This window comes from Eumetopias jubatus, unplaced genomic scaffold (assembly GCF_037043125.1).
Source record: "Eumetopias jubatus isolate StellerSeaLion01/CBP00866 unplaced genomic scaffold, mEumJub1_p1.0 scaffold_1, whole genome shotgun sequence".
Taxonomy (NCBI): Eukaryota; Metazoa; Chordata; class Mammalia; order Carnivora; family Otariidae; genus Eumetopias; species Eumetopias jubatus.
In genome coordinates this window covers 203,795,909-203,823,353 of record NW_028274807.1, presented here as the reverse complement: position 1 = coordinate 203,823,353, position 27,445 = coordinate 203,795,909, and the positions used below count along the sequence as shown (strand labels likewise).

The following is a 27,445-nucleotide window of genomic DNA, read 5'->3' as shown; positions in this document are numbered from 1 at the left end:
AGTGGAAAAGAGGGGTTTTGAACCCTGAACTTGTGGAGGCAAAGCTGCTTGGATCCCTCGCATGTCACACAATCACACCCAGACCCCCGACCCCCCCACCCCAATGCTGCCATAATCACCCCTCACACCAACCTGTCAACTACAGACACTCATATCAATGTGACCCCTGACCTCCATCTCTCCTCTGTGATGAGGACTGAACAGTAAGCATAGCTCCCCAGTGTGTCACTTTGGCCCCTGCGGCCATCACTCGCCCACTCCTGGACCAGCCGACTGGGTCCACATGCATGAGACACGGACCTGTACTAATGCCTAGGGGCAACATTGCTCCCCTGGGGTCCTTCCTCAACCTTCACTCATCTCCACCCCCTCTTTGCTCTTTGGCAGTTTAGCCGAAACCATCTTGTCACCTATTTGTCTGTTCCCCCATCAGCCTGAGACACCCCTCACACACACACACACACACACACACACACACACACACACACACTCAAACTCACACATGTGGGACATGGTGTGAAGTGCAGACTCTCTGCCCAGTGCATCCCATTCTAAGCACCGAGAGACTAAGACCCTGGGAAGGAAAGGTGGGGGAAGGGCTGACCTCTTTAAACTTTTGATCCCCCTCATTTCCGTCATTTCCATTTTTCATTGTGGCAAAATACACCAGAACACAAAATTTACCATTTTCAAGTGTACAATTTAGTAGCATTAATTATATTTGCATGATTGTGCAACGATCACCACTATCTAGTTCTAGAACACTTTCATCGTCCCAAAAGGAAGCCCAGTACACATTTGCAATCATTCTCCATTCCCCCTCCCCTACCCCTGGGAATCACTAATCTACTTTCTGTCTCTGGATGTGTCTGTTCTAAACATGTCATATAAATTGAACCATACTGTGGTCTTTTGCGTCTGGCTTCTTTCACTCAGCATGCTTTCAAGGATCATCCGTGATGTAGCATGTAGCAGGGCTTCCTTCCTTTTTATGGCTGAATAATATTCCTTTGTATGGATCTAGACTTCTTAAGGTTGAAGTCTCCCTGCAAAGACCCTGCCCAAAGCAAAAATATTCCTGGGACAACAGTACCTACTCCACAGCTGGTGCTCTATAAATGCCCACTGGATAAAGGAATGAATGAAAGAATGATACATTCAGGCTGCAGCTGGTGGAAACAGCTGTGGGGTGTGACAAGCCTGGGCTCCAATGCTGCGAGTCTCTTATCAGCTATGTGACCCAGGAATCTTCCTATCCTCTCTGAGCCTCAGCTTCCTCTCTATACGTGGGATAAAACAGCAATTGTAGCCAAAACTCCTTCAAGTGTGAGCCCTGAAAAGTCAGGCAGGCCAGGGTTGGAATCCAAGCTCTGCCCTTCCTCTCTGCGCTACCTTGGAAGCTACTTCGTGTCCCTGAGGCTCAGTTTCCACATCTGTAAGATGGGACAGACCCCACCATGGGGCGTCCGGGAACATTTAATGTGACCCCTGGGGCAAATGGGCGAATGGGCGGGAGATCAGACACCGTCCTCCCCGGGTGGGGTGAGAGGTGAAAGAAGTGGGGAGGAGGTTTTAGGTAGGGGGAGCCCCCACTCTCGCGCAGCCAGAGGCCTCCAGCAGGCAGGGGCGCATGCGCAGAGCAGCCCCGCGGCCCCTTTATAAGCGCTGAAGCGGCTCTGGGGCGAACGGAGCGCAGGGCGCAGGGGCTGGACCCGGCGCGAGCAAGCGGAGCCGGAGCGTCCTTTGTGCCGCGCGACCGCCCCGGGATGCGTCCGAGCTAGGAGTCAGGTGGGGGGGTCCGTCGTGGGGAGGGGGCCGCGTTGAGGGAGAGGTCCTCGCGATTAGAGACAGAGCACGAAACTGGGGAGGGGGCCTGGGATCAGAGAGAAGCCCCTAGAACAAGGAGGGGGGCTGAGGGGGGGAGGGGAGACCCAGGTTGGGGAGAGAACGCAAACTGGGAGGGCGCTTGAGAATGTCAGGGGGACTCGGATTTGGGGGTCAGTTCCCGGGTTGTCCTGGGAATGCGGAGACAATCCCAAGGTGGGGAGGGGGACGGGCTGGGGGTGGGTCTCAGAATTGGGGAGGGGGCACTGGGAATCAAGGCTAAGGGAGGGCACCCTGACTTTAGAGAGAAGAAGAGGATACCCAGATGCTATATGGGGGGCTCCAGAACTGGGCATCCCAGTGTCCGAGCTGAGACACCCCAGGATTTTAAGTGGGGATTCCCAATTTGCAGATGAATGGAGGAATCCAGGCTGGACTGCAGCGGGGAGGGGGGCCCTCCAGATTAGCCTGAGTCCAATAGAAGGGGGTCTTCCCTGAGTGTGAATGGCCATGGGAAAGGGGCGCCCTACAGTCTCCCTCTCCTTTTGGCCCAGGTCCTGTCACCACATCCTGATTCAGGGAGGAGGCTCTGGGGGGCTCCATCCCAAGGTGGTCCCTGTTGTTCCCTCAGATCTGGAGTTGGGGTGGTGTCCCTTCTCCCAGAGAGCACACTGGGTCTCCCAGGTGAATGCTGGGTGTGAGTCCCCAAAAGCCCCCAGTTAGGATCCCCAGGACACGTGAGGGGCACCCAGTCCCAAGAGGGGGGCCGCTCCCAGCACCTCCAGATCTGACCGTGTCCTCACAGAGAGACACAGACACTTCCCTCACCCCTTCAGTTCGATCTGCCCACATAGACTCTTATGGAAGTACTGGCTTGGTTTGGGGGCACAGGCACTAGGAAGTAGGGGGCTGGGACCCCAGGCCCGGCCTAGGCAGGAGCGACCCCCATTTCTGTGCATGGGGCTTTGTTCCTCTCAGCAGCATTAATGGGAGACAGCCAGGATGAAGAGAGGGTTGGCGCTGGGCCCCAGCGGGGGACGTGGGGGAAGGGCAGAGAGGGAGGGGTGGGCAGATCGTGGGACCTCAGAACCCAGCAGCTTCACTGGCTCATGGACATTCCCAAATGGAAGGTGCCCCCGCCCCAGGAGGTGGGGGCTTTGTGTGTGTGTGTCGGTGTGTCTACCCCATGCTGAGAGAGGCTGTGTTCCCAACGAGGGTCTGGGTTCCTCTGTGAGTCTAATGTGACTGAGGTTGTGTCTTTGTCAGGAAACTTATGCCAGGGGCCACATCACCAGGTGGCAAAATGATGTGTGCCCGCCAGTCACCAAGGCTACATTTATCCAGCCTGGTCTGTGCCAGGGCTGGCATCACCATGTGTGAGTGTGTGTGAGGAACTGTGTCTGACGGTATGGCCTCATCGAGGGGTTTATGTGGAGAGCCTGAGACTGTGGGTGTGTGTCTTTGTGCAGAAGACGTGCTGCCTGCCTTGTAAGTGCCCATATTGTCTCTCTTTGTTAATGTCACTGTGAATCCGAGTGTGCGCGTGTGTCTCCCAGGCTCTGAGTCTGGGGTGTGTGGCTGCATGTACAGAAAGGAGGTCCTCTCCATGTGATTGGCGGTGTGGACCCTGAGCCTGGGGATGTGTGAGATATGATCTGTGTGCAGAGTTGGGGAGCTAATGGGGGAGACGCTGGGGCTCAGGTCCCCAAGGGGCAACCTGAGATGGTTTACTGAGCCTGGCTTCCGTTCTCCTCTGAGAAGTTCCACGATCATGCCCATGCACACGAATATGCCCAGACTCCAAGGCTAGAAACACACTCACGGCCCCTGCGGAGGGACACTTGGACCCACACATCCAGAAACCATAGTGGGTCTCCTATGCTCCACGCAGTGCACAGAGCTGCTGCAGACCGATGCACACATCTACACATCACAGGGCACAAGTTCACATCCTCGCCTGGACACAGCATCCCGACGCACACCTAGGCACACACAAAAACGCCTGCTGGCAAACTCACCCACATTCAGTCCCCACTAAGACAGGAGGTGGGTATGAGGGAGGGACACACACACACAGACACACACACACACACTCTCTCTCTCTCTCTCTCTCTCTCTCTCTCTCCTTCCGGGCTGCCCCTCCTCCAAGGCCCCACAGGCCCCTGTTTGCATATGCATGAGGCTCATGCATTATTCATGAGGGGACGAGCCCCAGACAGCTGCGTAAATGCTCACCTCTGGCTGCTCTGGGGAGGAGGTATTTTAAGAGAAAGTGTGTGGGTGTGTGAGGGTGCAAGTGGAGGGAATAGAGTGCATCTGGGAGAGTGTGTGTGCAGGTGGGAGGGTGCACCTGAAACTGTCACTGTGTTGGATCACCTCTGTACATTTGCGTGTGTACATGAGGCTTTGTATACAAAAAGCTGATTTTTAATTTGACATTTCTAGCACTTCACAAGTCTTAGCTTGTTCCATCCTCACCATAACCATGAGGTACATGCTGGGTGATCCCCATTTTACAGATGGGGAAACAGGCATAGAGGATGAAGCAGCATGTCTGAGATCATACAATGTATGGAAAGTAGAGGCAGGGCTTTTTTTTTTTTAATGTAATTTCTGCACCTACCATGGGGCTTGAACTCATGACCCCAAGATCAAGAGTCACATGCTCCTCCAACTGAGCTAGCCAGGCACGCCTGGATGTAGTCTGTACTTTTAGCCATACAGTGTGTGTGTGTGTGTGTGTGTGTGTGTTCGTGTTCTCTGAACTTGCCCCCTCCTAAGGTCCTCTTGGGGTAGGTGCAGTGTGGAGTCCTGCCCCACACGCTAATACCTTGCCAGACCTTGAACAGCCATCAGGGGACCCCACACTTGTTCAAGGTTCCAAGGTGGAGAAATGAGGACAGCCTGGAATGGAGACAGAAGTTGCTGAGGTTTATGGGTTGGTAGTTGGGGGCACCATCCCAGGGATGGACTCTGCCCTGCTGTGCAGCCCTAGGCAAACCACTAACCCTCTCTGGGCCAGAGGCGCTGCCAGAGGAAGGCAAGGAGACCAAGTGTGCAGTGTCCCCGCGTCGTCTCGCTAGAGTTCAGCACCACGGATAGGTCCTTGGCTGGCCTCCCAGTAGGGCCTCTGGGAGCTAGGAAAGGGCATTGGGGATGGGATGAGCTGTCCTCCACAGCCCCGTTCTGGCTCTATCTACACTCCCCTTCTCAGCGCTATTCTTTTATTGGGGTAAGGGTGCAAGATCTGGGTTTATAGAGGATGCTCTAACTTGCCATCTGTCCCCACCTCCTGAGCCCCAGTAAGGGGAGTGGTACAGAGGGCTGGGAGACATTGGGGAGGGACTGCCTCTCCAGGGTTTCTGGTCTCTGGAAGAATGTGAAGACTGGGAGGGCACTGCTGTGTCCCAGTACCTGGATTGGGCCTTACTTATAGTTGGCACTCAATAATTGTCCATTTTATGCCTGAGGGCCACAACCCCTAGAGAAGGCTGGACCCACAACTGGAGTTTCTCTGTGGACCTAGGAGGCATCTTTGCTAGGCGGTATGAAGTCAGGAAGAGGGTGAGGTGGGCAGGGGTGAGGCCCCTTCCTCCAGCTGGGACTTGGCAGCTTCTCAAAAATCCCAGAAACCAAGAATAGAATCTTGGCGACAACCAAATCCTGGAACTGAAGCTGAGAATCGTGTCAGTCAGGAAACCCAGATTAAAGGCTGGGTTGGAGGCCAGCCTACTGTCAGGACTGGGGACCCCAGGCAGACTGGGACTGGTTGCTGCCTTCTGGGAGCCCCCAGTCTCATGGGCAAGGCCAACCTGAAAAATGGGATTTTTATCTTGGCTGTGTTAAGGTCAATAATAATAATAACAGCTCAAGGAGAGCCTGGCTGGCTCAGTTGGAAGAGCATGTGGCTCTTGATCTTGTGGTCATGAGTTTGAGTCCCACTTGGGTGTAGAAATCACTTTAAAAATAATTATTTTATTTTATTAAAGATTTTATTTATTTTAGAGAGAGAGAACATGAGTGGGGGGTGGGGAGGGGTGGAGGGAGAGGGAGAAGCTGATTCCCCACTGAGCAGGGAGCCTGACATGGGGCCCAATCCCAGGACCCCAAGATCATGACCCAAGCCAAAAGCAGACACTTAACCAACTGAGCCACCCAGGCACCCCAAATAAATAATTTTTTAAAATAATAATTTTAAAGCCCACATTGGGCTCCCTGCTGGGCGGGGAGCCTGCTTCTCCCTCTCCCTCTGCCTGCTCCTTCCCCTGCTTGTACGCTCTCTCTCTCTCTGTCAAAAATAAGTAAAATCTTAAAAAAATAACAATAATAACAACAACTCAAACTTACTCCTTCGTGCCAGGCAATTGTAGGCATTTTATTATTTATTTATTTATTTATTTATTTTAAAGATTTTATTTATTTATTTGACAGAGAGAGAGAACAAGCAAGTGCACACAAGCAGGGGGGAGTGGCAGGCAGAGGGAGAGGGAGAAGCAGGCTCCCTGCAGAGCTCGATCGGGGCTTGATCCCAGGACCCTGGGATCATGACCTGAGCCGAAGGCAGATGCTTAACTGACTGAGCCACCCAGGCACCCCAGTTCTAGGCATTTTGTATGTATTGACTACTTACGCATCTATTCCTTCCAACTACCTGATGTTATCCCTATCTAACCTACGAAGAAACCAAGGCACAGAGAAGCTAATCTACTTTTTCCAGGTCACACAGCAAGGAACAGGCAGAGAGACAAACCCAGGTCTGATTCACTCCAGCACCCATGCTTCTGACTGTGAGACTTGACTGTTGGGATTCTGAAGTCAGCTGGTCCTGGGTTTAGATCCTGGCTCAGCCCTTGCTTGCTGACTGTGTGACCTTGAGTGACACGCTAGCCTCTCTGAGCCCCGCTTTCCAGATCTGTAGAGTGGGGGACTTGGCCCTCCCACACTGACTGCCTGGGAGGGTAATACTCACTCCCATTCTCCCTCTCTCTCCATCTTGTTCCAGGTCCAGGATGGGGGCCGTGTCTGTCTGGGCCTCGGGCCTCCTGATGCTCCAGATGCTGCTGTTTGTGGCTGGGGAACAGAGTGAGTTGGCTTGTAGGGTGGGAGAAGGTTGGGTTCTGGGGTACTGACAAGATGGGGAAGCTTTTTAACTCTAGAGCCTTCTCCTGCTGGCTCTCTGGCTTGGTCTGGAGAATAAAATGAGAATAGATGAAAAAGGTCTTTGAACAGTCAAAAGCGAACAAGACACCTGAGAGGTTATTTTTAGTCATTGCCAGCGGAGGATGGAGGTTCCTGCCTCTCACTGTTTTGCTGAGATGAGCTGGAGAGAGAGAGAGAGGAAAAAAAAAATGATAATAGCGCAGAGATTGATTAGTGATGCCTGCCATGGGTGGGGCAATAGAAATAAGGTCTGTGTGACTTTCCTTGGTATCTCCCCAGTGGTGGTTAAAAGCCCAGGCATTAGAAATGCCTCCTGATTTGCTCTGTGGTCTTAGGCAAGTACAATGATGTGTCTGAACTCAGTTTCCTCAACTCCCCCAAAACATGATGAGACATGGCTACCTCTGCCTATGGTTATGAAAATCAAATGAGCTGATTGCTATGTATAAGATGCCCATTATATAGAAGGTACTCTGCAAACACAAACATTTCCCTTCTAATGGCTTCCTCTTACTTAACTTTTGAGGAAACTGTGACTCAGAGAAGGACAGTGACTTTCTCATGGCCACCCAGTGAGTCAGTGACAGAGAGTCAAATCCCTGGCAGCCAAGATCTGGATTTTGAGTGGAGGCAGAACTATGACGGGATCTGACCCTATTACTCCTCTTTTGCTCACAGACTGGGGTGCACATCACATATCCATTGACTGCATTATGATGTTGTAGGCAACCTACCCTCTCTGGCCTTAGTCTCCCAATCTGTAAAGTGAGGGAAAGAGCAGTTTCTGCTGGTCCCTGTCTTTGAGTCAGGTCCTCTTTCCACGTTCTCCACTCCAGGCACCCATGACGTCTCTGCTGCTGCCTCCACCACCATCGACAAGGGGCTCCACATGCAGAAGGTGGGGTCGGGGTTGGTTCGGGCCGCGTTGGCAGAGCTGGTAGCCCTGCCCTGTCTCTTCACCCTGCGGCCATGGCCAGGTGCAGCCCGAGAAGCCCCTCGAATCAAGTGGACCAAGGTGCGGACTGCATCGGGCCAGCGGCAGGACTTGCCCATCCTGGTGGCCAAGGACAATGTGGTTCGAGTGGCCAAGGGCTGGCAGGGACGCGTGTCACTGCCTGCCTACCCCCGGCACCGGGCCAACGCGACGCTACTACTGGGACCACTGAGGGCCAGTGACTCTGGACTCTACCGCTGCCAGGTGGTGAGAGGCATCGAGGATGAGCAGGACCTGGTGCCCCTGGAGGTGACAGGTCAGTTGAGGGTAGGGGAGACAACAAGGTTGGGGAGGGGAGGGGCTGAGCCAGAAGCTCACCCACAGAATGTCACCTTAGAGAGCACTCCCTGAACAATGATTCCCTTTCGATTCTTCTTCTTTTTTTTTTTTTTTAAGATTTTATTTATTTGACAGAGAGAGACACAGCGAGAGAGGGAACACAAGCAGGGGGAGTGGGAGAGAGAGAAGCAGGCTTCCCGCTGAGCAGGGAGCCCAATGCGGGGCTTGATCCCAGGACCCTGGGATCATGACCTGAGCCGAAGGCAGATGCTTAATGACTGAGCCACACAGGCACCCCCCTTTCAATTCTTCTGATAAAGTCCCAAAGAAAGTCTCCTCTAGGACTACCTTTTTTTTTTTTTTAGATTTTATTTTATTTATTTGAGGCAGAGAGAGAGAGAGAGCACAAGAGGGCGTGGGGTGAGAGGGAGAAGCAGACTCCCTGCTGAGCAGGGAGCCTGATGCGGGACTCGATCTCAGGACTCTGGGATCATGACCCGAGCTGAAGGCAGTTGCTTAACCAACTGAGCCACCCAGGCGCCCCAGGACTACCCTTTCTATAACACTTCTCTCTTACCTAAGAGAGAGCAACTTCTGGCTCAGTCTCTTGTGGGCCACAGTATTTTACAGGCTTTTAGAACTTTAAGTCCCTTTCATGGTTACCTACTTTCCCATAAGACAAAGGATATTGACTTTCTATTTGAAATAGGAATATACATTTCCTTTTATAATAATTTTTTAATACAATAAAATAAATTTATGTTTTAAAGAGTGAAGTTTTCTTTCTGAAGTCGATTGAAAAAATATATTAAGTAAATAACAGTACTCAAATACCTGTTTAACCAACTCCTGTATTAAATTCCTTCTGTTGAAATATCCAGTGTTTCTCTTTTCCTAACTGATCAAGGTGAACAAAACAAAACAAAAAATTTTTTTGATTATTAAAGCAAAGTCCGGGGCGCCTGGGTGGCCGCTGGTTAAGCGACTGCCTTCGGCTCAGGTCATGATCCTGGAGTCCCGGGATTGAGTCCCGCATCAGGGTGCCTGTTCAGCAGGGAGTCTGCTTCTCCCTCTGACCCTCCCCTCTTTCATGCTCTCTTTATCTCATTCTCTCTCTCAAATAAATAAATAAAATCTTTAAAAAAATAAAATAAAATAAAGCAAAGTCCTAGAAAAGGGTGTGGCACAGTAGATGCACAAAAGGTAATTGACAAAGGACTCAGTGAATGATTATTGTGTGGAAAACATCCTGTGGATTCTTGCTGGGAAGTTGATTTCCCTTAGCCTTCTTTGGCCATGGGCAAATCCCTGCACCCCCAGTCTTCCCCCACCCACAGTATCTCACTGCATATTTTATGGGGTCAGCCAACTATCCCTTTTCCAAGGCCTTGCTGATCAAAACTGATAAAGCTTGAAGAAAACTGGTAAATGATAAAGGAAGTAAATTCCTCCTCTGGGCTTGTTCAATTGATTCATTCAATTAAACATTTATTGAGCACCTACCATATGCTAGTCTGGTGCTGGGGATATTATCAAAACTGAGATGCAACTGTTGCCTTCCAGGAACTCTGATAAAATAGAATGTTTCATTCCTTTGTCTTGCTCAGACATTTCTTTCATTCCTAAATCAGAATTTCAGTAACAGTGAGCCCATTATTGATGTTTCACATCCTGACTTGCATGTCACCTCCTCCAGTAAGTCTTCCATGACTCCATTTCCAGGTGGAGCGAGAAACACTTGATCTCCCATTGCCCCCTGGGCTTCCTCTATCAGTGAATGTACTTAATCCTTTTTCCTTTTTTTTAAAATTTTATTTTTAAGTAATTTCCACACCCAATGTGGGGCTTGAACTCACAACCCCGAGGTCAAGTTGCGTGGTCAACCAACTGAGCCAGCCAGGTGCCCCAGCATGTACTTATTTCTTACAAGGCAGAATTTCTCTCACTCTTCTCCATGCCTCCATGCCTCCTGTCACCTCCAGGGTCTAAACCTGGGCATGGAGAGTGCTATCTTTGGAGTCAGATCATCCTGGATATGAGTTTTGGCTGTGCCTCATACTGGCTCTGTGGAACTGGCCATGTCCCTTAACTTCTCTTAGCCTTAGTTTTCTCCTCTGGAAATGGGAATAATCATAGTGTTGATTCTATATTCTATAATCATAGTAAGATTTCAATGAGATCATACTTATAAATGCTTTTTTTTAAAGATTTTTTTATTTATTTGAGAGAGAGAATGAGATAGACAGAGCATGAGAGGGGGGAGGGACAGAGGGAGAAGCAGGCTCCCCACCGAGCAGGGAGCCCAATGCGGGACTCAATCCCAGGACTCCAGGATCATGACCTGAGCCGAAGGCAGTCCCCCAACCAACTGAGCCACCCAGGCGCCCCACTTATAAATGCTTTTTACATGGTAAACATTTGACAAATTGTAGCCCTTTATGGCCATTGTTATCAGTTTCCTTATCGAAAAATGGGGGCATATCAGTCTGGCATGGTACAGGGCAGCATAGCAGAGCAGGTCTATTATTATCAAACCGGGGGAAGGGGCATTCTGCAAAAGGGAGGTCTGTTCTTGAAGATTCCAGCATACATCAGCCTCTATCCTGGATGTTCCCCCACAGGTGTTGTGTTCCACTACCGGGCAGCTCAGGATCGCTATGCACTGACCTTCGCAGAGGCCCAGGAGGCCTGCCGTCTCAGCTCGGCCACCATTGCAGCCCCACGGCACCTGCAGGCTGCCTTTGAAGATGGCTTTGACAACTGTGATGCGGGGTGGCTCTCTGACCGCACTGTTCGGTGAGGGGGCACACAGGGTTGGGACATGGAGACCTAGCCTCTGGGGAAAGATGGTCATTGGGGGCCCCAGGCACACACATTTGAGAGGGACCCCCTCCTTGTCTTATCAGGTATCCTATCACCCAGTCCCGTCCTGGTTGCTATGGCGACCGTAGCAGCCTTCCAGGGGTGCGGAGCTATGGCAGGCGGGACCCACAGGAACTCTACGATGTGTACTGCTTTGCCCGTGAGCTGGGGGGTAAGTCTGGGGCTGGCAGGACACCCCCACCGCACTTCCCTGAGCCCCGGTTACCTCCCCAACCCCCATGCCTCCTTAGGGCTCTCTTAAGTCTCATCCCTCTCTAAACCTGCAGCCAATATCTGGGCTCACCCTTCTCTGAGCTTTCCTTCCCTCCGGGAGCCCCTCTCCTTCCCTGTGCCCCTTCCTTCCCTCTCTCTGAGACCCTGTCCCTTCTCTGAGCCTCTCCCCCTCCCTGGCCCCTCTCCCTCTTCCTACCCTCCTCTTCGTCTCTGAGGGCCCCTCGCTAAGCCCCTCCGTTTCTCTGAAGCCCAACACACTCAAGGGCCTGAGTTACCTTATTCGTAAAAAGAAGCTAAGGCCCTCCTCTTAGCACTGCGTGAGAGGTAAAGACTTCGACGGGTCGGGGTGAGCACAGCTGTGGCTGTCGCCGCCTGGTTTAGCCACCACCCAAACCCGGCCAGGCTGGGGTTTAGAGTGGGACCCCCTTCCCGGGGTTCCGGGGGAGGATTCCCCAGGCCCGCGTGACGTTCGCCCGCGCCTTCCCGCAGGCGAGGTCTTCTATGTGGGCCCGGCCCGCCGCCTGACGCTGGCCGGCGCGCGTGCCCAGTGCCGCCGCCAGGGCGCCGCGCTAGCCTCGGTGGGACAGCTGCACTTGGCCTGGCACGAGGGCCTGGACCAGTGCGACCCGGGCTGGCTGGCCGATGGCAGCGTGCGTTACCCGATCCAGACGCCGCGCCGGCGCTGCGGGGGCCCAGCCCCGGGCGTGCGCACAGTCTACCGTTTCGCCAACCGCACCGGCTTCCCGGCGCCCGGAGAGCGCTTCGATGCCTACTGCTTCCGAGGTGCGTGTAAGGGCACGCCCCGAGGTTACACACCCTGGTCAAGGCCACGCCCCTGGGAATTTTGCTTTCTAGTGGAGGCGGAGCCCAGACGGAGGAGAGACTCTTGGAAACCTCTGCGATAAGCCACGCCCTCGGGTGAAGGCCACGCCCCCAGTGCTGGCCTTTCCCTAGGAGCCCCGTCCTGGGGGTAGGACCGCGGCCGGAGAAAGCCAAGCTCTGGCGGGAAAGTTCTGTTTAGGGGGTGGGCTATATCTCTTGAGGTCGCTGAATGACACGCTCCTGGGTGGAACATATTTTAGCTGGAGGCTTGTGCATAAGTATCCCCTGGGGAGGAAGTGCTGCCTTGATTAGCCATGGCCCCTGGGCAAGGCCACACCTCCAGGGACTAGGGAGGACCCTAGTCCTTGGAGGGGGACCAAAGCTTCAGAAGCAGCAAACCTGACTCCAAGGACCTAAGTCTAATGTGCAAGGGGGGAAAAATTCCCTTTGTAGGAAGGCCACACTCATTAGGAGCTTCCTCTCCTTAGAGGGGGAGCCATCGCCCAGGCCGGATCTTCTCCCATGAGAATTGGCCACTGCCTGAGCTTTACCCAGGAGCCAAGCTGTCTCTTGACCCCTTACTATGACCAGTTGACTGACCTTGACAGTGGACCCCAGCCTGAATAGTGGGAGTGATAACTTCGCACCCCCCTCTCTCAGTCTGGGAGATCCCAGAAACCGCCCAGAAGTTTCAGACAGAGGGGCACAGAGAGACAGATATACAGAGGTCTGTGCTACAGCATGCTGGAGTGGGGGTAGACTTCAGGTGGAACTTCCCAGCCAGCCCCAGACCTGACACAACCTTTTCGGCTTTCTCCCACAGCTCATCACCCTACACCACATCAACATGGAGACCCAGAGACCCCCTCGTCTGGGGATGAGGGGGAGATTCTGTCCGCAGAAGGGCCCCCAGCCCAAGAACTGGAGCCCAGCATTAGGGAGGAGATGGTCACCCCTGACTTCCAGGAGCCTCTCGTGTCCAGTGGGGAGGAAGAACCTCTGATTTTGGCAGGGAAGCAGGAGTCTCAGGAGACCCCCAGCCCTGCCCCTGGAGGCTTCACGCTAGCCTCAAGGCCCTCCCTGGAGGCTGAAGAGGTGTGGCTGAGCACAGCGGCCCCCAGCTCCAGCAGTCCTAGCATTGCAGTGGGCACACACACGGAGGCAACTCCAACTGGCCCCATACCCAGGAGGAGGGGACGCTTTAAAGGGTTGAACGGCCGCCACTTCCAGCAGCAGGAACCCCAGCAAGGCCTGGAGATGGGGCTTGAGGCCGGCACCCAGCCCCCAACTCCAGAGGCTGCTGGGAATCACGTGGAGCCTCCGCTGGCCACGGGAGCCACAGATGCCTCAGGGAGTAGCCGGAGCCAAAGCCCCTGGGCCATGCTGACCAATGAGGTGGATGTGCCTGAAGCTGGTGAGTGGGGTCCCAGGGGGGAGGTGCGACCTGCCTGGGGGTCTGATGGGGACGCGGGAAGAGGCTCCAAATCCCAGCTGAGTCCCCACGCCTCCCCTAGCCTCAGAAGCCCCTCTTCCTTGGGCCTGGAGCCAAGGGGACTCAACAGAAGGAACTGCTAAGAGATAATTCGAATTACTCTTGTTGATATTGTTGCAGGTTCCCCTGGTGGCAAGAGCCCCCCAGAGCCCTGGCTGTGGCCCCCAACTGTGGTCCCACCCAGCATCCCCGGCCCCAGCAGGGTCCTTGATCTGAGACTAGAGGAAGCCAAGGGCCCCAGTGTGAGGCCAGCCACTCCTGACCTGCCCTTGTCCCCCTCAGAGGCCACCTTCCTGGCACCTGGCCCCTCAGAAGGCCCCAGCATTGCCTCCTGGGAGGTATCCCCCATGGTCTCTTCCCCAGACCTACCTATCATGGCCATGCTGCGGGCCCCAAAACTGTGGGTACATCCACACCCTACGTCCCTCCCCACGCAGGCCGACAGGGTCACGGGGCATAGTGAGGCCATGGCCACTGGCCCACCCTCTCCCGCCTCAGAGACTGAGGCTGTCCCCCAGGACCCCATCCATCTAGAGGTGCATTCCCTGTCCCTCTCCTCAGTCCCAACAGGACAGGGTAGAGAGGCCACATCCCCAACAGTTGGCAGCCACAGAGCAGGACGTCCAGTAGCTTCTTCGCAGACAGCCACAGACACACAAGCTGGAGCCAGTCCTAACCATCCCAGGGCAAACTTCGGAGAAACTGGGGGGACCAGCCCTACTGGGCTCAGCAAAGCTGAGCTCCCCAGATCCAGCCCACAAGCTTCTGTGGACAGGGATGTGGCAGAAGATTTCACCCCCACTGAGACAACCACTGAGCCCACAGGAGTGAGAGACATCTCAGAGTCTGGGTCTGGGGTCGTCAGCACAGCGGAAAGCTCCAGTTCCAGCTCTCAGGCCACCGTGGACGAGGCACAGGGCACGTGGCCCTCATTGCACAGTGAAGGGCTGGACTCCCACCCTCCATCTGCACCCTCAGGGGGCCCCAGAGTCTTCTTAATCCCTGGGGTCACCCCGAGTTCAGAGTCTTGGGCTGCTATAAATGGAGAAGCCATGTTGGGGCCCACGGATTCCACAGCCACACTGGATGCCAGTGATGCTGGTGGGATTTGGGAACATGGATCCCACGGGGTTGAGGGAGCCGAAAGCCCCACCTTGAGCCCTCAAGTGGCTGTAGATTCAAGCATGGTGATGTCCCTCTTGTCCCTGGACCAGGGGGACAAGGTTGGGGTCCTGGCCATGTCCACAGTGGCCTCCTCAAGCTCCCAACCCCATCCAGAACCAGAGGGCCAGACGGTGACCCCGGGAACCCTGGGAGCCTTGGCCCCTTCACATGAGAGCAGCCCCCGGGGGGAGCCTGTTTTTCCTTCTTGGACACCGACGGCTGTCAGCGTTGACAAGCCTGCCTCAGTTTCCTCAGGAGAGCCTACAGTGCCGGGAGACTCCCCCAGCACCCCTCCGCCTGCCTCTCTGGGCCCAGAGGAGTTTGAGCTGGAGGTCCTGGCAGGGAGCCCAGGTATGGAGGGCTTCTGGGAGGAGGCAGCGAGTGGAGAAGAGCCGACCCTGCCAGGGACCCCTGCAAATGGGAGTGCAGAAGAGGGTGAGTTCAAAGCTTGTGACCTCATCCAGCCCACTGTGGTCAGGGCTTGGGGACAAGGGGCTGGGGAGCGCAGCGCCGAGAGGGAGGGTTATTCATGGGGGCCCCCCCGGGGAGGTTTCTAAGAGGGGATGATGTTGGAGGTGGGAGCTCCTTAGGCAGAGTTGAATTGCGGAAAGTGTGTTCCTGGAAGAGGCACCAGCTGGGCAAAGGCCAGGAGGTGAAGTTGGACCTTTGTTTTGATGCACAGTGAGTAATGGGGGAATGATGAGGCATTGGATGGAGTTTGAGTTGGGGGATGAGTCCAGTCAACAAATCATGCTTATGTCCATGCTGAGCCAGACAGTTCTGTGAGATACTGGGGTCTGGCCTTTAGGGACACCTCAGTCTGGGAAGACAGAGATGGACACAGACATGCCCAGGTGGGGCTGGAGGCGTGGCAGGAAGGGCTTTTTGTTCAAGTGGGAATTGCAAGTGGAATTCAGTGGTGCGGATGGGATCGTGGGGGCCCCTGAGCCACAGGGAAAATGGGTACTGGGGAGAGGCAGAAGGGGTGGGCATCTGCCCCATTTTATAGAGAGCAAAAGAAGGCTTAGGGAAGTATGCCTGCCTCCTAGTCAGTGGCCAGACTTCAATCAGAGCCCAAGTCTGTGAAAGCCTTAACTGCCCTCTGTCCAGTGGAGTCCAGAAAAAGCCGAATGCCCTGTTCTGGGGCCAGGTCTGCCTGCCAGCTCAGCCTGCAAATGCTGGCGCTTTTTTTTTTTTTTCTTTTTTGTCAATTGAGCTTTAAAAAAAAAAGAAGCAGCAGCTAATTAAAAGACACTTTTTTTTCTGAGTTGCAAAACACGCTTATTAACACAATTGGTTTTACACTTGCTCCTTTTTTTGAAGGCAAAGTGTGGCGACGCCGCAAATAGTGGATGCAGGGTTTCATCTTCCACTCTCTGTCACCTCTGGGCTGTGTCCAGGACTGCATCCTCTTTTCTCAGATGCCTGAGAGGCAAGCGGATTCTGGGCAGGGGCGCAAGCATCAATAAAGGCTGATGCTTATTGGTGCCTGCTGCATGCTTGGCTTGCTCTGAGCACTTTACTGGAATCAACTTGGTTAATCCTTATAATGTCCATGTGGAACAAGTCCTAGCAAGATCCTCACTTTACAGATGGAGAGATTGAGGCACAGGGAAGTCAGGTGACTTGAGCGGAATCATGCAGCTGAGGAGCGTAAATGATAAGATTTGAATCCAGGCCATCTGACAACAGTGTGTCTCGAACACTAGGTCGTACAATACATATTTCATTGGTGTCAGAAAAAACAAACACCCAGGGTCTTGGGGAAGGGGTGAGCTCACCCAGGGAAGGAGTAGAGAAGAGACTGGTGGTGGGAGATGGGCAGAAGGAAGGAGGCTCAAAGCCAAAGGAGCTAGAGAAGGGGATGCTCAGAGAGGTAGGAGGGAAAACCATGGCTAGGGATGCTAAGAAAAGTGCTTTGGGTGTAGCCCCCAAGACCACAGCTGCGTCTGTCTTGGACTCTGTTGGTTTCTTGGCTCCAGACTGAAGGCAGCAGCAGCCTGGGTGGAGGGAGGCAGCCAGCGCTGGGGGAGACCCAAGCGCCTACCCGCCCGCCTGCTTGTAGCAGAAATGCTAATGAAGCCAAAAATAAACGCAGCGCCAGTGAGCGACTGAGTCACCGCCAGCCCGTGGGTAGGTGTCGGCAGCTCACGGCACCTGGTGGGGCTCACGCGTCCCAGCGCCCGGCAGCCCCATGCGTGTGCACACACGTGCTGGGGTGGTACCAGGGACGGATACAGCCAGCCACAGGCCCCTCTGGCCATCCATGGGGACACCTGCCATCACCCCGCAGACAGGTGTCAGCCACTACAGAAGGACCAGCAGCTACTTCCATTCAGCTAACAAGCAATTAGTGAGTGCCTGCTGTGTTTCAGGCCCCATCTGGAGACCAAGTCCCTTGTCCCCTGGAAGCTGACATTCTAGGGCGACATTCTAGAACTTTCCCAATGATGGAAATGTTCCTGGAGCTGTGCTGTCTAATATGGTAGCAACCGGCCACGTGTGGTTACTGAGTCCTTGAAATGTGGTTCGTGTGACTGAGAAACTGCGTTTTTACTTTCATTCCAATTTAATTTAAACTTAGATAACTATATGTGGCTGCCATGTGGAGCACCGCTGCTCTGGGGGAAGGCGGAGACAAGTAACAGTGGTCCTAGTAAATAAGCAAATTATATTGGAGGCTAGAAAGTGATATGGGCAAAAGAGAAAAGTAAAGCAAAGGGTGGGGGATGCCAGTGGGAGTTTTCTAGTTGTGGAAGGGAGGGCTCAGAAAGGCCTCTCTAACCGGAGGAAATTTGAGCAAGCTGGAAGGAGGTGAAGCAAGAGCCATGCAGAGATCTAGGGGAAGAGCATTCCAGGCAGAGGGAATGACCTGTACAAAGACCCTGAGGTCGATCCCTGCCTGGCATGTAGTAGGAACAGCAAAGCCAGTGTGGCTGGAGCGGAGTGAGCCAGGGGATGAGAGGAGGAGGGAGGGCAAGCAGATGTTGGGAAAAATCACACAGGGCCCTGTGGGCTGCAGTGAGGACTTTGGCTTTTCCTCTGAGGGTAACGGGGAGCCATGGAGGGACCTAGGCAGAGGAGGGACATGACCTGACTCAGGTTTACATAAGCTATCTCTGTCGGCTATGGGGAGAACAGCCTGTGGAGGGTGACAGCAGAGATCAGACCAGGAAGGAAGCAACTGCTTATTACCATCTCAGTTTCTTGTGAGGCCCTGGACCAGGCAAAAACAGAAACAAATTTTAGGTTATAGGGGCCAGAGAGAGGGCCTTAAACTGGACTTCCAGAGCCTTGGAGGCCAGTCTTGGTTCTTGTACTGTTCTGCTGTGTGACTTTAAGCCAGGCGCTGCTCTTCTCTGGGCCATGGTTCTAGTATCTGCAGTGGAAGATGGCATGCTGCCCTGACAAGGGATGGGGGTCGGCCTGGGATAGGATAAGAATTCTTGCTCTGCCCCTCCCAGGCCCCAGGGTGGAGACCACCCACCAAGGCATCTGGGCCTCAGAGAGGCAGAGGGGAGACTTAGCTGCCTCCAGGGAAACCCAGCTGATGGGGGGAAATGGTGGGGGAGGCAGACAAGGACACATATTCCTCAATGCTCCTGAGTGTCTAGTCCATACCGAGCGAGCAATGCTGAGACCCCTCAAGACCCAAGGTGCCAGGTTGATATAGATGTGGCATTATGGTCGGGACTGGGAGAGGGATGAATTGTTTTTATTTCTATTTTGTAGATGAGGCAACTGAAATTCAGAGAAGTAATTCGTCCAGAGTCCCTAGTGAGTGGCAGAGCCAGGGATTAAACTAACCTCTCTGATTCCAGAGCCCATGGCTATAACTATTATAATCCACCACCTCTCTATACTATAACGACTGAGGTTGCATCAAAAAAGATTGAGCCACCAGAATGAGGGAAGTGATGATTCCCACTATTGCTAGTGTTGCTCATACCCCACTTGGGACCTTATGTCCACCTCTGTGCTCCAAACTTCAAGAAGTACAATGACCATCAGGGCATGTCCAGAAGAGAGGGACAAGTCAGGGAGGCACTTACACCCATGTTTCAGGAGACTTCCAAAAAGAAACTTCAGGAAGCCCATTGCAGTTCAGTTAGTTTGCATAAGCAGAGTGGCCCACAGATGCTCTGGGCAGTTCCTGAGGGGACTAAACTCATCACAGGAGTGTGCAAGAGGAAATTGGTAGCTGCCTACTGGAAGTTATAGAGGGGACTCCACAGAGAGGGTTTTGGGGAGTCTTAGGTCTGGATTCTGGGACGGCAGACAACATGGTGGCCTGCCTCCTCTCCACACTGCCTGTCCATCCTGCAGCCCCCTTGGATCCGTGCGAAAACAACCCGTGCCTGCATGGAGGCACCTGTAAAGCCAACGGCACCATGTATGGCTGTAGCTGTGACCAGGGCTTCGCCGGGGAGAACTGTGAGATTGGTGAGTGCCCCGGACTCAGGATCGGAACCTAGACTTGCTTGAATCCGAGCCCTGATGTCTACCCCAGCGGACATCCCCATGAGGACTCAGGGATAACAAAATGCTGGCTTCGGGTGCTCCCTTTCCCCTCCCCCGTCCTTGGATCCAGTAAATAAGCCCCAGTGAGCTGAACCAGCACCAAACAGCTGAGCTTTCGTCCTGCGGACCAAGGCTCAGGTGCGCTGCCTCCCATTACTACCAGGTAGGGATGAGAGGGGAAGACAAATCATAAGGCTCAGACTCCTCCCAGACCCAAGGGGGCTCTTCTTAGCCCCAAAGCCCAACACAGGAACTACGACATATTATGAAACTTTAACAATAAATATAAATGATATCAGTCTTGAGCTCTGCACATTACCTCACTGACTTCACAACCACACTACTAATTATAGAATTATAACAATAAATATAAGCAAGGTAATTTCTTGAGCTCTTCCACTGACCCTCCACTTATAACCACCCTTGGGAAGGTGCTATTTTTATCATCACTTCGCAAAAATTAAAATGAATCCCAGGGAGGGGAAGTGACTTGCCCAAGTCATACAAATCTCAGGCGCTGTCTACACAGGAATTGTTAGGAGAGCTCAAATGATACCTAGTTCCACCTACAAACAGCATCCTGCCTCTGCGCATGTCCTTGCAAATGCCCTGGAACTCGGTGTCCCTGAGTTCCACATTCCGGAAAGACCTCCAGAGTCATTGGGCCAGCTCTACAGACCACCGTTGCTTTACTCAGGGGCCAGGATGGATGGTAGGATCATGACTTCATCTTCTGCCTGGTTCCTTGTGGGCACTGGGCGCCACGGGGAGGCTGACCTCTGACTCAGTCCCACCCCCCTAGATATTGATGAGTGCGTCTCCAGCCCCTGTGAGAATGGAGGCACCTGCATCGACGAGGTCAACACGTTCGTCTGCCTTTGCCTCCCCAGCTATGGGGGCAGCCTCTGCGAGAAAGGTGAGTCTCTTCCAAGACCCCGGAAATAATACCAAGGGTGGGGTTGGTTGCGGGGCCGCACGCGCTCCGCCCATGCTTCTGGTCTCCATCTCTGTTTCTCTGGCCATGGGTTGAACAGATGACAAATTGTTGTTTTGGGATAAAACTCACATAACATGGAATTAACCTTGGGAGTGTACAATTCATTGGCATTTGGTACATTCACGATGTTGTGCAACCACCACCTCCAGCCATCTCCAAGACATTTTCATCACCCCGAAAGGGAATCCTGTATCCATGAGCAGTCACTCCCCATTCTCCTCCCTTGGCCCCGTCTCTGTGGATTTGCCTGTTCTAGATGTTTCATATAAATGGAATCCTGCACTGTGTGTCATTTTGTGTCTGCCTTCTTTCACTCAGCATGATGTTTTCAACATTTATCTACATTGTCGTGTGAATCAGGGCTCCATTCCTTTTTATGGCTGAGTAATATTCCATTGTAGGGATTGACCACGTTCTCTTTATCTGTTCATCACTTGGTGGATATTTGGATTGTTTCCCCCTTGTGGTTAATGTGAATAGTGCTGCTGTGAACATTCACGTATAAGTTTTCATTTGGACACTGGTTTCCTTTTTTCTCACCCCATTTTTTTGGTTATACCTGACTGGAATGGCTGGGTCACATGGCAATTCTGTGTTTAACGTTTTGACTGTTTCCCACAGTGGCTGCACCATTTTACATTCCCAATGGCAACGTACAAGAGTTCCAATTTCTCCACATCCTCGCCAACACTTATTATTTTCCTTTTTAAATTTTGGCCACCCTAATGGGTGTGAGATGGTGTCCCATGGTGGTTCTGATTTGCATTTCCTAATGACTAACGATGTTGAGCATCTTTTCATGTGTTTATTGGCCATTTGTATATCTCTTTGGGAGAAATGTCTATCCGAGCCTTTTGCCAGGAGAGAAATTTTAGGCCACCCTGAGATCCATTTCCTGAGTTCCCGGGGCCACACAGAGGGTGCAGCCAGATCAGAGAAGGAGACATCAGAGTTGGGATGAGAGGAGTGGGTGTAATGATCTCCAGTTGAATATCTTCCCGCAACAGAGAAAGAAATGAATATGGGAGGGGAGAGATGACCGGGGTGGGGGGGGGGGCAGAGCCTCCGGGGAATGAGGACAGGAAGAGGGGTGATCTGGCCCCCCAGTGACCTTGGGTTTGGCCCTCTCTCTGGTACACTGGCTGTGCTCATGGTCAGCAGGGTGGGGCTTGGCCCAAGGCCAGTCTCCCTCACACTCCCATCCCACCTCCCAGACACAGAGGGCTGTGACCACGGCTGGCACAAGTTCCAAGGCCACTGCTACCGCTACTTTGCCCATCGACGGGCGTGGGAGGACGCCGAGAGGGACTGCCGCCGCCGGGCTGGCCACCTGACCAGCATCCACTCACCTGAGGAACACAGCTTCATTAACAGTAGGGACTTTGGGGTGGGCAGGATGTCCCTTTGCCAGTCCCTTTACTAGGGCATCCCCTAGGGTCCTGAAGATACCACCTTTCTGAAGCTGTGTTCATTAATGCAAGCCCTGACCCCTTTAATTCATGTGTCCATTTATCCACTTGTTATTTCATCTATTCACTTCATTCATTCATTCACCAAATGTTTACTGAGTATATGCCAGGCACCGTTCCAGGCGCTGGGACACAGCAGTGAGTATGACACAGATTGTCTTGTCCTCAGGGATTGACATTCTTGTGGGGGCTATAGGCAAACAAGTAAATACCTAATTACATAAGTCTAACTATAATTTAGCTGGTCCTAAGTGCACAAAAGACAAATAAAACAGAGCCAGGGGAGAGAGGGCAATGAAGAGGCATCTGGGATGTGGGGGATGAAATGAGGATGGAGCTCTGCAGAAATCTAGAAAAAGAACGTTGCATCAATTAAATCTGGCATTTATTGATTTATTCATTATCTCTGTGCCATTTGCTCATCCATCCAATTATTCACATTTCCCCCATCCCATCCCCTATTAATTCCTTCATTTGTTAATTCCCTGGTTCCCTCATTGTTGTTGTTTTCTCCCCCCTCAGTGTAATCAAACACATGCTTACCCTTGATGACACTCAGTAACTAATGCCCTTACTTGGTCACCTGCCTGCCCTGTCCAGCCCCGCCTGCTGGCTCTCCTATCCCTTACTCTCCTTTTCTGCAAAGATCTGACGCGTCTCTGTTTATTCCTTCCTCTGGCTTTGTTTAAGCCACAAATCGTGGCATGACTGGAGCCTAATTCCAGTCTTTTTCATGCCTCCCTCACCCTTCCGTTCTCATCTGCGTGGGAAGCGAGGGGAGCGAGCCCACACAGAGGCTGGGGGAAAGACTGGGGGTCCTCCCTTCCCACACCTTCCACCACTCCTCCAGCCCACACCCGAGGCTGGGGGCGGGGTGGGAACTCAGCCCTCAGGATGCCCCACCTCACAGGCTTTGGGCGTGAAAACACATGGATCGGCCTGAATGACCGGATCGTGGAGAGGGATTTCCAGTGGACGGACAACACAGGGCTGGTGAGTGGCAGGAGCCAGGCTTGGGTCCCCCTAGAAAAGTGGGATGGGTATGAGCCACGTGGGCTCTGTGGTCTGGCCTGACTTTACCCCCTTGTGCAAATTCACCATAGGTCCTTGTGGGTCTGAGATTCTGGAGTTGGTTGGCAAAGGAGCTTCAGCAAAACCCCAGATCACCCTTGACTTCCCAACCCTGTAAACATCTGGTCTACCCAGTGGCTGAGGTTATAAACCTAGGACCAGGGCCTGAGGCCTCCTCTTGCTCACTGCCGTGTCCTTCAGCTGTGGACTCTTAAGATACTCTCATTGCCCTACAGCCTCCCTTATTACTCACTGGGACCCCTGAAGCAGCCCCCAACCCCCTCCCCAACACGCACACTTGCTACCTACACTCCTGCCCTCCACCTGGCAGCCAGGGGAACTTTTTTAAAAAATGTGGTAAAATCCACATAAAATTAATCATTTTAAAGTTTTCTTTTTTACATTTTTTTTATTTAAGTCGTCTCCACACCCAACATGGGGCTCGAACTCATGACCCTGAAAGCAAGCGTCGCACGCTCTTCTGACTGAGCCAGCCAGGCGCCCCCCAAATTAATCATTTCAAAGTGTACAATTCAGTGGCATTTAGTACCTTCACAGTGTTGTGAAACCGTCACCTCAATCTACTTCCAGAATATTTTCATCACCCCAGAAGGAAAACCTATAAACATGGGACCCTCTAAAAATCATACATCAGATCAGGATTCTCCCTGCTTCAAGTCCTCTCACACTCTCAATTGTTGTCAAGATAAAAACCCACCTCTTCCTGCTGTAGAAAATAGTCTGGTGGTTCCTTAAAAAGTTAAAGTCAAACAGGATTGCCACATGACCCAGAAACTTCGCTCCTAGGTAGATACCCCAAAGAAGTGAAAGCAGATACTCAAACAGATATTTGTAACCTCAGGTCCACAGCAGTACTATTCACAACAGCCAAACCGTGGAAACAACCCAAATGTCCATCAGCAGATGAATGGGTAAACAAAATGTGGTCCATCCGTACGATGGACACTATTCAGATGCAAAGCTGCTACATGCTACAATGTGCATGAAACTTGAAAACATTATGCTCGATGAAACAAGCCAGACATAAAAGGCCACATATTGTATGACATATGATTCCATTTACATGAAATACCTAAAATAGGCAAATTCATAGAGACAGAACATAGATCAGTGGTTGCCTGGGGCTTGGGGCAGGACCGAATGGGGAGTGATTGCTAATAAGGACAGAGTTTTTGTCTGAAGGGATGAAAAAGTACTGGGGATAGACAGTGGTGAGAGCTGTACAATGTTGGGAATCGTATTAATGCCAATGAACTGAACACTTAAAAATGGCTAAAATGGTAAATTTTATGTGATATGTATTATACCTCAGTTTAAAAGAATCCATCTCGGGGTGCCTGGGTGGCTCAATCGTTAAGCGTCTGCCTTCGGCTCAGCTCATGATCCCAGGGCCCTGGGATCGAGCCCCGCATCGGGCTCTCTGTTCCGCGGGAAGCGTGCTTCTCCCTCTCCCACTCCCCCTGCTTGTGTTCCCTCTCTCGCTGTCTCTCTCTATCAAATAAATAAATAAAATCTTAAAATAAAATAAAATAATCCATCTCCTCTACTGCAAGAACTGGCCCTTGGCCACCCACCGACCACACCCCAACTCCATCTAGAAGCTCTGGCCGCACTGGCCTCTGTTCTATTCCTCAAACAGTAAAGCCCTGTCCTGCCCCTGGGCCTTTGCACTAGCTGTTCTCTCTGCTTGGAATTCTGTTCCCTGCTTGCATCATTTCTATCCTTGAGTCTTCAGCTGTCCCCTTGCCTCCTCAGGGAGTCCCTCCGGGACCTCTGTTCAACTATTTCTATTACAGTGACGCATGTGGAAAACAGACTGTCAGGGAGAAAGGAAGGAGGTAGGAGGGCCACGGAAGAGGGCACTGCCATCTCACAGCCAAAGGAGGAGTGACTCTGAGTGCAGTGGGGGCCACTGTCAGGCAGAATGGCGCCCATTGTGTAGATGGGAACACTGAGTCCTTAAAGTTTGAGTGGTCTGGCCAGGGGAGTCCTGCGCTAGGCAGTGACAGAGCCTTTGACCCCCTGCTCCCCATTCCTGCAGCAATATGAGAACTGGAGGGAGAACCAGCCTGACAATTTCTTCGCGGGCGGGGAGGACTGTGTGGTGATGGTTGCACACGAGAGCGGGCGCTGGAACGATGTTCCCTGCAACTACAACCTCCCGTATGTCTGTAAGAAGGGAACAGGTATGCTGCTCCTCGCCCCACCACTTCTCTTTTGCCTCTCACACTCACTGGTTCCTTGTTTTATTTCAGTTTGTAAATGTAAGTCAGCTCTGCCCACTTTTCACTATAGCACTGTGTGAGCGTGCCTGTTTTTCCCTACTTTTGCCAACTCTGTGTGTTCTCAAACTTTTTGTTCTTTGTTCATCTAAGTGGGGAAAAAGATAGTATCTACTTGTTATGGTCATTTGCATGTCTTTAAGGATGAGAATAACCAACTGTTTGTATGTCAATAAGCTATTTGTAGGTGTTTATTTTCCTGGGACCTGCTAGTTCATCTCCTCTGCATAACTATCTATAGGTTTGTTGGTCTTATTGATTTGTAAGAACTCTTTACATATTAAGAGAACACTTATAAGCATTCTCACGTCCACCTTTCTCTGATACTTTTGTTTATTCTTACTTATGTTTCTTTGCCAGTTTTCATGTACTTTCTTCTTTTCATTTGCTCAGATTTATTCTTGTCTCTCATCTGCTTCATTGCCATCATGCATAAGAATTGAGGAGGGTGGGATGTGTCCAGGAGGTTTCTGCCCCTAAGGAGCTCCTGGTTTGGATAGAGGAGACAGACACATGACAGACACATCTGGTCATGTGGGGTCACAGCTGGGCAAAGGGCAGGAATTGCTGAGGGGTATATTATTCTCCCAAAGAGAGGAAACCATTTCAGCCCAGATGTGGCCACTTCCCTAACTGGTGGTTCTTCTGTCTCCAGTACTGTGTGGTCCCCCTCCAGCAGTCCAGAACGCCTCACCCATCGGTGCTCGCAAGGCCAAGTATAACGTCCATGCCACTGTCCGGTATCAATGTGATGAAGGATTTACCCAGCACCATGTGGCTGTCATCCGATGCCGGAGCAATGGCAAGTGGGACCAGCCCCAGATCATCTGCACCAAACGTAAGTGGCTGTCCCCAGACACCTCAGCACAGGTTTCCAGCTATTTGTAGTTTCCAATTAAAACACCTTACTACACATTTTGATCGGCCTGATAATACAGCCTTGCGGGTAAGTGAGAACTTACCATCCTGCCTGGTGTTTCCTTCATTTCTCCTCCCCCTGAAAAGGCCCGCTGCATCAGGCCACCCTCCTCTCAGCACCTCTTGCCACTTCCTTGTCCTCCCTCATTTCCCTGCAGCCAGACGGTCGCATCGGATGCGACGACACCATCACCACCACCAGCACCACCACCAGCATCACCACCACAAATCGCGCAAGGAACGCAGAAAACACAAGAAACACCCAGTGGAGGACTGGGAGAAGGAAGAAGGGAATTTCTGCTGAAGAACCAGGCAAAAGGAAGCACAACCCCTTTCCCACACCTTCTCTGGAGACTTCACCTGGGGAGACAGAGCCCAGAGAAAAACAAGAGGGTCTGGAATCCCCTGAGCCCCAAACCACATCCCCCCTCCATAACCCTTTGTAAAAAGCTCCTCTCTCCTCTTTCTTATATACACAAGGTCTGCTTGGCAGGCAAAGCCAGGTGTCTGAAAAGTCAGTTCGAGTCAGGCTGAACTCTGGGAGCATCTCCCAGTGAAGGGAAGCACATTATGGCAAAGATCATTCTTTGCACTGGTTAAGTCTTGTGTTGGCGAGGCTCACTACCACTTGTTGAAATAAGGCTTTGATGTGGGTGCAAGAGTGTCTGGATTCACACTAAGGAATTGCTTATCACACCAGACATGCAGGCTTAGTAAACCATCAGAGGTCCTAAATGCAGGCTGAAGCTTTTAGTTAAGGTCGTTGGCTTTGGGAGTTGAAAGCACACTACTTGAACTTGACAGTTGCTCTTCCTTCACCCTGGACTTCAGCCCAAGTTCTGTCTTTGGTCTTGGGGGAATAAATGGAGTGTGGAACTCCTATGTATTGAATTTTAGGAATGTTTTAGAACAACCTCCTTCTGTGCCCTCAGAGTTAGGGGTCAGAATAGTCAGAGCAATATATGGGCAATGGAGGGAAGGTGTATTGCTTACCCTCCCAGGTCGAGTCCAGTGCTGAGATTTGGTGGTTCTGTATGTGTGGTGAATCTCTCACACACACGGATGAGAGGATGTTTAGGGCTTGATGAGCCCAGATTTCTTCCCCCTCCATCTCTCAGGGAGACAAAGAACCTCCTTCCTGGACCAAGGAGGTGCCAAGTTTTCTAGCTCAGTGCCCATACCCGTCCCTCAAGAGACATCGGTAGTGCCCCTGCCCTGGGTCCCGCTCCTACTCCTGCCCCATCCCTGTCTCCATTCATTGCCTGGAGGACTAGAAAACGCTTAAAACTTGAAGTAGTGACATCTACCTGCAGTTTTGTTGTAGAGAAATGCACA

At 52.3% G+C, this 27,445-nt stretch overlaps 1 protein-coding gene across 3 annotated transcripts; it reads left to right on the top strand.

Annotated features, from left to right (window-relative positions):
* The first annotated feature begins 1,759 nt into the window (after positions 1-1,759).
* On the top strand, positions 1,760-26,414 carry NCAN (neurocan). 3 transcript variants are annotated; one of them, XM_028126815.2, is made up of 16 exons: positions 1,760-1,788; positions 6,827-6,906; positions 7,821-8,234; positions 10,879-11,053; positions 11,164-11,291; positions 11,843-12,136; positions 12,999-13,589; positions 13,788-14,266; positions 14,309-15,266; positions 19,158-19,274; positions 20,155-20,268; positions 21,564-21,722; positions 22,729-22,811; positions 24,952-25,096; positions 25,848-26,030; positions 26,269-26,414. In XM_028126815.2, exons 2-16 carry the CDS (start codon positions 6,834-6,836, stop codon positions 26,412-26,414), a joined length of 4,059 nt encoding a protein of 1,352 aa, XP_027982616.1. In that variant the 5' UTR covers positions 1,760-1,788; positions 6,827-6,833. The 3 variants fall into 3 exon arrangements, with proteins under 3 accessions (XP_027982616.1, XP_087878354.1, XP_087878353.1); XM_088022228.1 differs by lacking the exon at positions 1,760-1,788 and having other exon boundaries at positions 6,834-6,906; positions 13,788-14,517; positions 14,557-15,266; XM_088022227.1 differs by lacking the exon at positions 1,760-1,788 and having other exon boundaries at positions 6,834-6,906; positions 13,788-15,266.
* The last annotated feature ends 1,031 nt before the right edge of the window (positions 26,415-27,445 follow it).